Source organism: Schistocerca americana, chromosome 4, assembly GCF_021461395.2.
Source record: "Schistocerca americana isolate TAMUIC-IGC-003095 chromosome 4, iqSchAmer2.1, whole genome shotgun sequence".
In the NCBI taxonomy this organism is placed as follows: Eukaryota; Metazoa; Arthropoda; class Insecta; order Orthoptera; family Acrididae; genus Schistocerca; species Schistocerca americana.
The window spans coordinates 710,784,804-710,797,318 of record NC_060122.1 but is presented as its reverse complement, the minus strand read 5'-3'; the positions used below and the strand labels follow the sequence as shown (position 1 = coordinate 710,797,318).

The 12,515-nt window shown below is 42.8% G+C and overlaps 1 protein-coding gene across 2 annotated transcripts in view; it reads left to right on the top strand.

Moving 5' to 3' along the window:
• Positions 1–12,515, top strand: part of LOC124612601 (condensin-2 complex subunit G2-like) — a 287,500-nt gene that overhangs the window by 189,322 nt on the left and 85,663 nt on the right. For both annotated transcript variants that reach the window (XM_047140891.1, XM_047140890.1), the window contains exons 15-16: positions 4,043–4,210; positions 4,303–4,484. In XM_047140891.1, the coding sequence (XP_046996847.1) occupies positions 4,043–4,210; positions 4,303–4,484 (350 nt within the window). The remainder of the gene's footprint in view (positions 1–4,042; positions 4,211–4,302; positions 4,485–12,515) is intronic.

Here is a 12,515-nt window from a genome sequence, read left to right as displayed (position 1 = left end):
ACCCCATACACCACTGTGGGGTCCGGCTTGCAACTGGCGCTTTTCGTACGAGCCCTGTGGATAGTCTACTGGTGGAGGCCGGGGTTCCCCCGCTGCGGATTCGCCGCCATCGTCTGCTCGCCGACTATGCTGTTCACGTGCATTGCTCGCCAGGCCATCCCAGTCGTCGCCTGCTTTTCCCTGCCATGGTCCTCCATCTGCCTGAACGGCGACCTAGGTCTGGGCTTTCCGTCGCTGTCCGCGTTCAGTCCCTGCTGTCGGAATTGGGTTCTTTCCCTCTTCCGCCTCCCTTCCGGGTCCGTGCACCTACGCCTCCCTGGTGTTTGTCCCGGCCGTCCATCCGTCTGGACTTGGCACAGGGACCCAAGGACTCGGTTCCGCCTGTGGCCCTCCGTCGCCGTTTTCTTGCGCTCCTCGCCTCATTTCCGGGCTGTGAGCCTGTCTACACTGATGGTTCCCTGGTTGATGGTCGCACTGCCTACGCTTTTGCTCACGCTGCCCATGTTGAGCAACGCTCCTTGCCGGCTGGCTGCAGTATTTTTACTGCAGAGCTGGTGGCCATCTTGCGAGCTCTTGAGCATATGCGTTCCTGCTCAGATGCGTCCGTCGTCATCTGCAGTGACTCCCTGAGCAGCCTCCAGGCCATCGACCGCTGCTATCCCTCTTCTCCTCTGGTGTCCTCTATTCGAGAGTCTGTTTCCACCATTACCCACTGTGGTCGTTCGGTGGTTTTTGTTTGGACGCCAGGTCACGTTGGCATCCCAGGGAACGAACGTGTTGACAGGCTGGCCAAAGGGGCGATAGACGCTCCAGCTTTGGAGATCGGCCTTACGGCTCGCGACCAGCAGCTGGTGTTGCGCCATAAGGTACTTGGGATGTGGGCTGCTGAGTGGCGTGGCGTGACAGCCCCGAATAAACTACGGGCTGTCAAGGGGACGACCGATGTGTGGTGTTCCTCCCTGCGAGCTTCTCGCAGGGACTCGGTAGTCCTGTGTCGGTTGCGCATCGGCCATACCTACCTGACGCACGGCCATCTGTTACGTCAGGAGGATCCCCCCTTGTGTCAGTGTGGGTCCCGGCTGACAGTCGGCCACATTTTGCTGGAGTGTCCTCGACTGCGCACACTCCGGCAATCTTTTAATCTCCCGGGCACTTTGGCTTTGGTTTTATCCGACGATGCCTCCATGGCTGATACCGTTTTAAATTTTATCCGTGGTAGTCCGTTTTATGGTTCGATTTAGGGAGGTCTTGCGCCTTTCCCTTTCTGTGTCTGTTGCTGTTCTGGTGTGCCGTGAGATGGTTGACTCTTTCCCATTTTTGATCTCGTGGTCAGTCAACCAGTCTCCGGCCATCTTCCTTTCTTCTGTTTCTTTCTGTCTGGTGTTCCTCTGTCCTGTTCTTGTCTGTAGTGTTTGTTGCTGCATTTGTGTGCTTTTAGCGCCTGGGGGGACGTCTCCTCCCCCTTTGGTTTTTATCTGCTTCGTAGATTTTCGGCTCGCCTGATTTTGGAATGGGGGACTGATGACCTTCGCTGTTTAGTCCCCCTTAAACATCCAACAACCACCACCACCTTTACTGAAGTCCAAGAAGCGTGTGGTAGTTGCCTCTTGTGCATCCACGGCAAGCTTGAAGTCATCTGTTACCTTTATTAAGGCAGATGGTGTGCTGTGGTATTTACATAAACTTGATGTTATTCGTGTAGTTGGTTGTTTGTTAGCTGGTTATGAATATATATTTTAAGGCCTTGGGCAGTGCAGGAAGAATGCAAATAGGCTGGTGATCAGAGGGTGCTGTGTTAATGTTCTTTTTAGGTAGTGGCTTAGCTAGTCTCTGTTTCCAGGCCACAGAGAAAACACTTGTGATTAAGGAGTGGTTGAAGATATCTCTTATAATGGGCAGTAGTGGACCAATAACCTTTATCATTTGGACTGTGATGCCATTGTATCTGGTAGATGCTGATCTGATGGCTTTTCTGACAGTATTGCAAGTAACATGCTTTAGATAGAATTTATTGTGGCTACAGTTATTTACCCCCTATGAACTAATCAATGAGTCTCTGTTTCACTTTGTGGTTCAGTTGTCTTTGTGGGTGATGTGATGTATTGGTTCATTTCTTTGGCTGGAACCATGGGATCATTTGCAGCTTTTATGTTGCCTATGCCAAGACCATGCACATTTTTCCATAAGATAGCTAGTCTATTTCTGTTGTCAGAGTTTTGCATTTCTCACGTCTTGGCTGACTGTTCTGCTTCTACTTGTGAGTAGCATGATTTTTTTTGTGTTGGCTGAGTTTGTATGCCAGGTATGCAGCATCTCTGAGGTTCAGGAGTTGTTTTAGTTCTTAAGTTAGCCAAGGTGCAGCGTTCCTTCTTACTTTCCCAATCTTTAGTAATCTAAATAAGATTTCCAAAACTAAACCTCTAATGCATATGAAATGTAAAGTCTGCAGTCACTGTGTATTGCCAGGTTTGAATAAATGACAGTGAGACATGAACTTATAAACGAAGACTATTCATAAAAAGAGGGTTCCTAGGAAGGTGGCGGAGAGATCATGATAGCAGATACTAGGAGGGGGGGACAGGGAACAGGGCTTTGTAGGAGATGTAATTACACCTGTAATTAAAGAGAAGTGCAGGTGGGTGGGACAGGGTTTAATATTTTTTTGTGGGATCTAAAATTTAAAAAAAACCTCTCTCACACCGGCCTGATTTAGCTTCACCGATCAGGATAGTAAAAACATGCGTATATTAAGGGAATTTTCATTCACAAAGCAGGCCTATCACATTCACACAGTTCAAAACTGTTCTATCCTGATTAAATTGAGCTTAACTTAAATTCCATAAGGCAGTGAAGCAATTTCGAAGTCTCGGTGCGACGAAAATTGTCAGTCAATCTCCTGAAAACATTTGTAATAATTATTAACTTTCGGTGATCACATGGGGAAGACCGGAGATCTGCCAGTAAGACCATGTTAGCCTATTTTTTGGAAGTAATAAACTGGATATCTTGAGCATACAAAACGGCAGGTTCGTCCAGTGTAAATCAGACGTTCCCCACTGATCCCATGCAACACAGCGTAGTAAGCAGACACTGTCAATAATAATCAGTTAAATAATACCTGAACACACTTACTTTAGTTTAGTTCATGTATTAAATTCCTTCTCATACAGAATCTCATCAAGATGGCGACTCGCTCAACAATACATACATATACACCCTCCTCCTTTCACGGCTAATCGGCAAGATCTCCTTCATTCTTTTCATAAGAGAAAACATGGATAGCAGAGAAGCTATTCCTTGAAGTAAATGGATGCTCCAAGGAATAATAGGGCTTGAAACTACTTTGCATTGATAATCATCGTATATTAAAGTTTAGGAATCGGTAAGATAAGAAGAGATATTTCGAGATATGTACTGGGTTATATAATTTATAAAATTTCTGAAAATATCGCGGAGAGACCGCTGCAAGAGACATTGCAAGGGCCTTAGGCAAATGGATGGAAGATGGGCCAAGAAGTTCAGCAAATAGATGGGAGGTGGTCCAAGGAAGTTCTTGTATGGACTCCAAAAGATAAGAAAAGACCAAGATGACAGTTTAATGGTAGGTGAGTAAGTTCTTTATAAATTGTGCTGGAGCGATGTGGATCTGCATAAGTGAATAACAAAATGAATGGAAAATTCTGTATCCAGCAGTGGATGTCAAATGGCTGATAATGACCGTATTAATAGTTGTCCACCTGGTGTAATAAACATGAAAATTCACCTAAACTTCTTGTCTTTGGAAACCACCATCATCGTAAGAGCTCTGTTGTATTCACTCAGTGTCTGGCTGCCAACAGTGACTATTAGATCAGGGGAACTAGTATGCTACAATTTCAGATAGAATTTTAATTTTGGAGATTAAAGGAAGGGAAAAAAAACAAAAGTATAGTTTGTTGCACGTAAACTTTTGTTCATTGATTCTTTATTGATTTTTGTATTGTTAAATTGAGCATTTGTCAAAAGTTATACATAACTGATAAGTGTTCCTTTTACCTTTCAGAAAGCAGAACGAAGAAAAGTAAAAATTAAGGATGCCCGTGAACCAAATCCACTTCTGGGCTTTCGTGTATTAAATGCAATATTTTGTTACCCTCCAAACAATGCTAAAATTTTGGCAAAACATTATAACCTCATTGTGGAGATCTGGAACTATTTAGAAAGAGTGAAGGTGAGATACGTAGTTACAATGGTTTTATTTTCAGATTTAATCAGTTGAAGTATTCTATGATGCTGAATATGTTTTTATTATTTTATTTTCAGAAACTAATAGAAACACGCATGGAACATAGTTCTGCATTTGACAGTTGTCTGCTGTCAGATGAATTCATAATAGAATGCTTCTCACGTTATTTGAAGCTAATTCCATATCTAAAAATTGGTTCAGAAGGGCACAAATTTGATTCTGAGTCTGCTTTTACTACTATACTGGATTGGTCAGAAAAGTAAGAAATTTTTCCTTTTTTTTGGTTGTAAGCTTTTATCAGATTTTAAATTCCTTTTCAACTACTTTTGTTTTACAGTTCTCAATGTTTGATGCTTTTAGTAGAACCCTGATTCTGTCTTTCCTCTATTAGTTTTAATTAATGCAGGTCGTTTCAGACAAAAACTTTATGCATAAGCTGTCAAGAATTGCATTGGATTGTGTTGCTGAATGTAATCCAAAACAGAGACAAAAACTTGATGCTTAGGCTCTCAAGAATTTCATTGGATTATGTCACTGAAATGTAATCTAAAGCAGAAAGAACTTGTCACCACTTTACTACCCTGCCTGGCTTAGATAGTAGAAGTTTAATAAAGCAAGAAAAGATAGATTATCACTTACTGTAAAGAAGACACATTAAGTTGCAGACAGGCACAGTTAAAAGACACACACACAAAGCTTTTGGCCACAGCCTTCATCAGCAAAAGTGAAACAGATAATCTTCACCATTATACGCACAAGCAAGCACACCTCACACACACGTGACTACCAACTCTGGCAGCTCGGGCCAGAACGTTTCCTGTTTCTCATTTGCTGATGAAGGCTGTGGTCAAAAGCTCTGTGTAAATATCTTTTAATACTGCCTGTCTGCAACTTAATGTGTCTTCTTTATGGTATGTAACAATCTGTCTTTTCCTACATTGTTGATATTCCTGTGCAGTAGAAGTTCAATATTGTTCAGCACATAGTGGCTGATGAAACATGGCTGGTAATGAATTAAATTCATATAGTGAATGGCTGCCCTGAAATAGAATCCAAACCACAGCAAGGTTGTTGTAAGTGTACAAGATCAGTCCAGAGTGAATACTGAAAAGAGAAAACCGTATAAAAACAATAGTGAAACACTCTCTAATGGTGCTGTCTGAAGACTTCAAGAGATAACAGGCAAGTAAGTGTACATGACCACATATTTAAGTGCAGAACTCTACCAGAGAGCACGCACATTGTACCCTCTGCTTGTGTCTTCAATGGAGCAGTGAGGAAATGTTATTACTTGCTAAATGTGGTATCTTGTATACTGTGGCTAAGTGGGGAATTGGAATCGCCATCTTATGTTAAGACCTGCCCCAGGCATGTCCCTGGCCTGCTGAGGAAGTGGGGGAGAGGTGTTGGGATTCCCGCTAAAGATTCTGCGGTATTTATGTTCCGTAATATTCTTGTTCTGGGACAAGTGCCATGGGTATTCACACAGGCTAGTTGTTTGCGCCAAATTGTGGTGTGGTGCTTCGGCCTGCCCCGAAGAGAATGGGTGGCGAAGGGAATTGGGGGGGGGGGGGGGGGGGGTATGCATCGCTGCTGCATGGATTGGTTTCTGCTTCCTAAGTTTGATTCATAAGGTGGGTCACATGTGTCAGTGGTGGGGAGGTTTCTGAATCTACATTTATAAATATATAGGAGTGGCCAGAAAAGTAAGAAACATTTTTCCCCTCGTTTTATTGGTAAGATTTCATACGATTTTAAATTTCCTTTCACCTGATTTTGTTTTACACTTCCCAGTGTGTAACGTTTTTAATAGAACTTTCATTCTGTTTTCCTTTGTTAATTCTGTAAGATATTGCTTGTCTCTGGTATTCTGTTTTAGATAGTTGGAAACCTCTTTTAGATAATCAGGTTTACAATTTACAGAAGATACCCACCCGTGAAGAATACTGGGATACAAATCTATATGTCCCGGGGGAATAAAAATGCAGAGAGAGGCCAGATAGTTTTTTTAGTTCATTACATATCATCCTGATTCCTTTTTAGCACCACAGGTTTTTAATTGCTAACAATAAAATCTAAAGTAAATCCATTGAAATATTCCTGAAGTACACTTTCAGGATCATCATTTATACAGTTCCTTTTTTCGGTATTGCGATCAGTTCTGCCATGGTTTCCACCTTTTCTTCTTCTTCTGCATGCTACTTAAGTTGATCAGCAGTCTTCACAAATTTTTCCTAAGGACCACAATTCTGAGAGATAACTTCATTCCAAATGTTTACATCACATTGTGTGTGACTGACATCTGGTTTACACAAAGTGTTTATTATTTGGATCTCATTTATTTTCTGAAACAAAATTAAAAAATCCACCACAGGCCAAGAAAATAAGAATTCTGTCTTCCAAAAATTTGTGGAATCCTGTAAACTGTTTTAATAATTAATGTAGGTTTCTGATATGAATAACCTGAGTTTGCCCCTATTGGAATTCAGCCATGATGAAAAGGAAAACACCAAAATTTTGAACTTTTCTTGTGTGGGTATCCCACACCATCCTTCAAATTCCATTGAAACTAAGCATTTAATTGAAAAAGCCAAGGCTATCAAGAATGTAGACCATTAAATTCTGCATTGACTGAGTACTGTAACTTTACTATAGAAAAGCTACATCAGTAATATTTCATACTTTTCAAAAAACACTTGTTTCATCACTATAAAACGAGCATCATCTGAGAATTGGTCAGTTGGAAATAAAATCTTACAGGAGAAAAATTTTAGATTGTCAAATTTTGATTTCAAAAAGTGACAAAAAAACATAATTGGTAGGTAAATATCACCATTGTTCAGTTGATGAGAAGGAAATACATAGCTGGGCACTGCACCAGTTCTGTAAATAACTTTTTTTTCTGCTTTTCACTCTGTGATTTCTTCCAGTATTTGCCTTTTCTTGTTGCTGTTACATAATCCCTATCCTACAGGTTTTGAAAACTATGAATTAGAAAAATAATATGAAAAGGACAAGACATTTGTCTACAAGGCTATTAATGAGAAGAAATGTGTTAGGTTTCTGCTTGAAGAAGGAGCCACTGGCTCCGAAAGCTTGCCAATTTCAACCATCTTTTATGTGTGTGTTCTGCCGCCGCTTTGTGGGTAGATGGTTTATCTATCCAATTAAACAATTTTGTCAATAATCGATTGTTTTCATTGAAAATAGAAGTGGGTAGATGAAATATTTATTCACCAAGCGGGGCAGGAGAAAACACATGTACAAGTTAAAGAAATGTGCAAGCTTTCAGAACAAGTGTCTCCTTGTTTTGGCAGAAAGGTTTTAGGGAAAGGAAGGGGTGGGGATGAAGCAAAAGGACTGGCAAGGCTTGGGAAATAGGAAGAACTATGGAGAAATCATCCAGAACCCCTGGTGAGGAGAGATTTACCGGACAGGATGAGAAGGAACGAGTGATTGTTGAGTACTGCACTGTACAAGGTTTGAAAACATGGGAGTTTAAAGGTGGAAGATAGGGTACTAAGTAACACAGAGATTACTGACCAAACATCATGCATGAGTTAATAAGAGCAGAAAGCAAAGTGCATTATGCATGGTAGGCATGTGAAGTGGAACATGGCAAATAATAGACAGGTCAAAAAATAGAAGATAGGAAACTAAAAGGGAGTGAATTAAGGAATAGTTACTGAAAGGAGGGGTTGAGACTGAAGAAATTAACTTAAATTATGGGTAGCTGGATGGCAAGAACCAAGGACATGTTGTAATGTCAGTTCCCACAATGAAAGCTCCGAGAAATTGGTGTTGGGGGAGAATCCAGATGGCACTTGTGGTAAAACAGGCACCGAGGTCACCTCTATCATGTTGTAGAGCATGCTGTGCAGTAGGACATTGTGCATTCCCAGTTTACAACCTCGGTCGTGCCAATTTACACTCCTGGAAATTGAAATAAGAACACCGTGAATTCATTGTCCCAGGAAGGGGAAACTTTATTGACACATTCCTGGGGTCAGATACATCACATGATCACACTGACAGAACCACAGGCACATAGACACAGGCAACAGAGCATGCACAATGTCGGCACTAGTACAGTGTATATCCACCTTTCGCAGCAATGCAGGCTGCTATTCTCCCATGGAGACGATCGTAGAGATGCTGGATGTAGTCCTGTGGAACGGCTTGCCATGCCATTTCCACCTGGCGCCTCAGTTGGACCAGCGTTCGTGCTGGACGTGCAGACCGCGTGAGACGACGCTTCATCCAGTCCCAAACATGCTCAATGGGGGACAGATCCGGAGATCTTGCTGGCCAGGGTAGTTGACTTACACCTTCTAGAGCACGTTGGGTGGCACGGGATACATGCGGACGTGCGTTGTCCTGTTGGAACAGCAAGTTCCCTTGCCGGTCTAGGAATGGTAGAACGATGGGTTCGATGATGGTTTGGATGTACCGTGCACTATTCAGTGTCCCCTCGACGATCACCAGTGGTGTACGGCCAGTGTAGGAGATCGCTCCCCACACCATGATGCCGGGTGTTGGCCCTGTGTGCTTCGGTCGTATGCAGTCCTGATTGTGGCGCTCACCTGCACGGCGCCAAACACGCATACGACCATCATTGGCACCAAGGCAGAAGCGACTCTCATCGCTGAAGACGACACGTCTCCATTCGTCCCTCCATTCACGCCTGTCGTGACACCACTGGAGGCGGGCTGCACGATGTTGGGGCGTGAGCGGAAGACGGCCTAACGGTGTGCGGGACCGTAGCCCAGCTTCATGGAGACGGTTGCGAATGGTCCTCGCCGATACCCCAGGAGCAACAGTGTCCCTAATTTGCTGGGAAGTGGCGGTGCGGTCCCCTATGGCACTGCGTAGGATCCTACGGTCTTGGCGTGCATCCGTGCGTCGCTGTGGTCCGGTCCCAGGTCGACGGGCACGTGCACCTTCCGCCGACCACTGGCGACAACATCGATGTACTGTGGAGACCTCACGCCCCACGTGTTGAGCAATTCGGCGGTACGTCCACCCGGCCTCCCGCATGCCCACTATACGCCCTCGCTCAAAGTCCGTCAACTGCACATACGGTTCACGTCCACGCTGTCGCGGCATGCTACCAGTGTTAAAGACTGCGATGGAGCTCCGTATGCCACGGCAAACTGGCTGACACTGACGGCGGCGGTGCACAAATGCTGCGCAGCTAGCGCCATTCGACGGCCAACACCGCGGTTCCTGGTGTGTCCGCTGTGCCGTGCGTGTGATTATTGCTTGTACAGCCCTCTCGCAGTGTCCGGAGCAAGTATGGTGGGTCTGACACACCGGTGTCAATGTGTTCTTTTTTCCATTTCCAGGAGTGTATTTATGGTAGTTGTGACTTCAATGCCTGTTTTACCACACGTGCCACCTGTGTCATCCCTCCTGACACCAGTATGTCAGAGCTATGCTGGTGGGACCTGAATTTACAACATGTCCTTGGTTCTCACCACCCAGTTATCCTTAATTTATTTTAATTTCATCGATTTCAACCTTTCCTTTCAGTAACTATTCCTGTATTCATTCCCTGTAGTTTCTGTATCTTCTGTTTTATGACCTGTTATTATTTACCACTCCTCACTTCACATGTCTACCACTTATAATGCACTACTATTGCTTATTCGTGCATGATGTCTGGTCAGTAATCTCTGTTTTGATTGTTACCCTATCTTCCCCCAATTATCAGTCTTTCCTTCTCATTCCATCCAGTAAATCTCCCCTAACCAAGTATTCTGGATGACTTCTCCATCGCTCTCCCCATTTCCTAAGCCTCGCCAGTCTTTTTTCTTTATCCCTTTCCTCCCCTTTAACTCTTTTGCCAGAAGAAGGAGCCACTGGCTCCAAAAACTTGCACAAAACTTTTAAATGGTTTTCTCTTGCCACCGCTTGGTGAGTAGATTTTTTTATCTATCAAATTTTATTAGGTTTACTATTGTTTTATTGGGAATAAAGAAACTTAACTCAGTTAACAGTAAATTGAATTACATATGATTACATGTATGTAAAGTAATGTTTAAGTAATACAATTAAATGAAATATGAGGGTCACTCCAAAAGAAATGCACACTATTTTTGTAAAAATACAGTTTTCATTCTGCATGTGTGAAAGTTTTACAGTGTGTAGATACATCCTTCCTGCTTGTTTTCAAACTTAGTTCAACCTGTTCCCTTGAGTGGTGCTGTCACAGCATGTCTTCAAGATGGCTGCTACACTTGACGTTCGTCAGAAGCAATGTGCTGTCATAGAATTCCTGTGCTGTGAAAACGAGACAGTGGGAAACATCCACAAGAGGTTGGAAAAGTTGTATGGAGATGCTGCTGTCGATCGCAGTACAGTTAGTTGGTGGGCAAGCAGGTTATGTGATGAAAGCGAGCACAGCAATATTGATGATTGTCCTCGCAGCAGCAGGCCTCGTACGGCACACACTCCGGACAATGTGCAGAGAGTTAACGAATTGGTGACTGCTGACAGACGCATCACAGTGAACGAATTGTCAAGCTACGTGGGGATAGGGGAAGGAAGTGTTTGCAGAATACTGGAAGTGTTGGCGTTAAAAAAGGTTTGTGACAGGTGGGTTCTTAGGATGTTGATGCATGGCCGCATGTCCGTCAAAAAGCCAAGGAAGCGATCAAAAAACTCGGTTGGACAACACTGAAACACCCGCCTTACAGTCCTGACCTGGCTCCATGTGACTATCATCTCATTGCGAAACTGAAAGACTCTCTTCGTGGAACAAGGTTTGAAGATGATGACTCCCTTGTGCACGCTGCCAAACTGGCTCCAACAGGTTGGTCCAGAATTTTATACAGGTGCTGGTTCCAAGATGAGTAAGGCAGTTGAGAGGGATGGAAATTATGTGGAGAAATGAAAATATTGTTCCTAAAGGATGTATCTACACACTGCAAAACTTTCAAACATGTAGTATAAAAGATGGATTAAAGAAAATAATGTGCATTTCTTTTGGATTGACCCTCATATCTTCAATTAGAGTACAAGATTAATGTTAAGCCATGTACAATCTTTTTCTTAATTTTTTATTTTTGGTAAATTGTTTTTTATCTCCAATGCTTCGAGGTGTTTCAGTTTCCCTTTGTCAAAAATAATGAAGTCATGTCACAGCCATTGAAGTCATGTAGGAACAGAATGTTGTCTTTTGATACTTGAGACAGCTTGAAATTTAGAAGGCTGTTGACTATGTTGCTATGTCGGGCTTTGCCTGATTTCAATAAAAAAAAAAAAATTGTTGCGAGAACAATGGGTCTGAAACAGTCAGAATCACAGGAGATTCACAGCCAGAGTGCTGAGCAGTATCAGCAGCAGTAGCTACAATTACAGTATCCAGCATCCTCAGCATCTTGTGTAATATTGAAGTGCTCACCTTCAAATTGCACAGTCAGTAAAGAAATGTCTTCTTATTTTGTTTTTCAACAGAAACAAAACTTTTTCAATCGTTAATGATGATGTTTCATTAAATGTGACAGTTGGTGTAGTTCTTTTGGTGAGTCTACGCAGCCGCTCAGCTGATTCCGTGCTCTTGTCACGTAACACATCAGGGTATCCATCAAAGATAGTCGTGACCTTTCAACTGTACAAGCACTTAATATAATCTGCATATTTTGTAATTAAGGAAGAAATTAGTTCTTTTGCCTCCCATGCCACTCTGTGCGACAGAAATACTCCATCTACAATGAATTCTGCTATTTTGAAGTCAGCTGGGCGTTGAAAGACATCAAAAAACTTGTAAAACATAGCTTCTTGTGTTTTCTGCATAATTATCTTGTCAAATATGGATAGAGTGCTAATAGTGCTGAAGCTCTTCATTGGACTTTGTGTGGAAAGCGATTCTCTGAAAAATCATTTCGGGGTTGATAGGAATGACCTTGTTGTACAGTGTGATTTTATATGATGTACACTTTAGAGGTAGGACTCAACTTCTTCGAAATTTCAAACAGTAAAAGCTGCTGCTAGTAATCGTTGAAATGCATAAATTGTGAAGTTCATCAGATTTGTGGCAGTTGATCTTTTCATCACTACTGTCCCAGTGCTGATGGACATAACATGCTCATAAATAGGAAAAGGACCATGTGTGTGTGTGTTGGGGGGGGGGGGGGGGGACAGTAGTATAAAATCTTTTGAGGTCTCCTTCATCTCTTTGTATTCTTGCTTTTCTAGCTCCACATGTTGTTCAGTAGCTGCAAATGAAACACCACAGAATTGCCCAACTTGATCATTGGTATCAATTGCATTAAGGCTTGTTCATTTG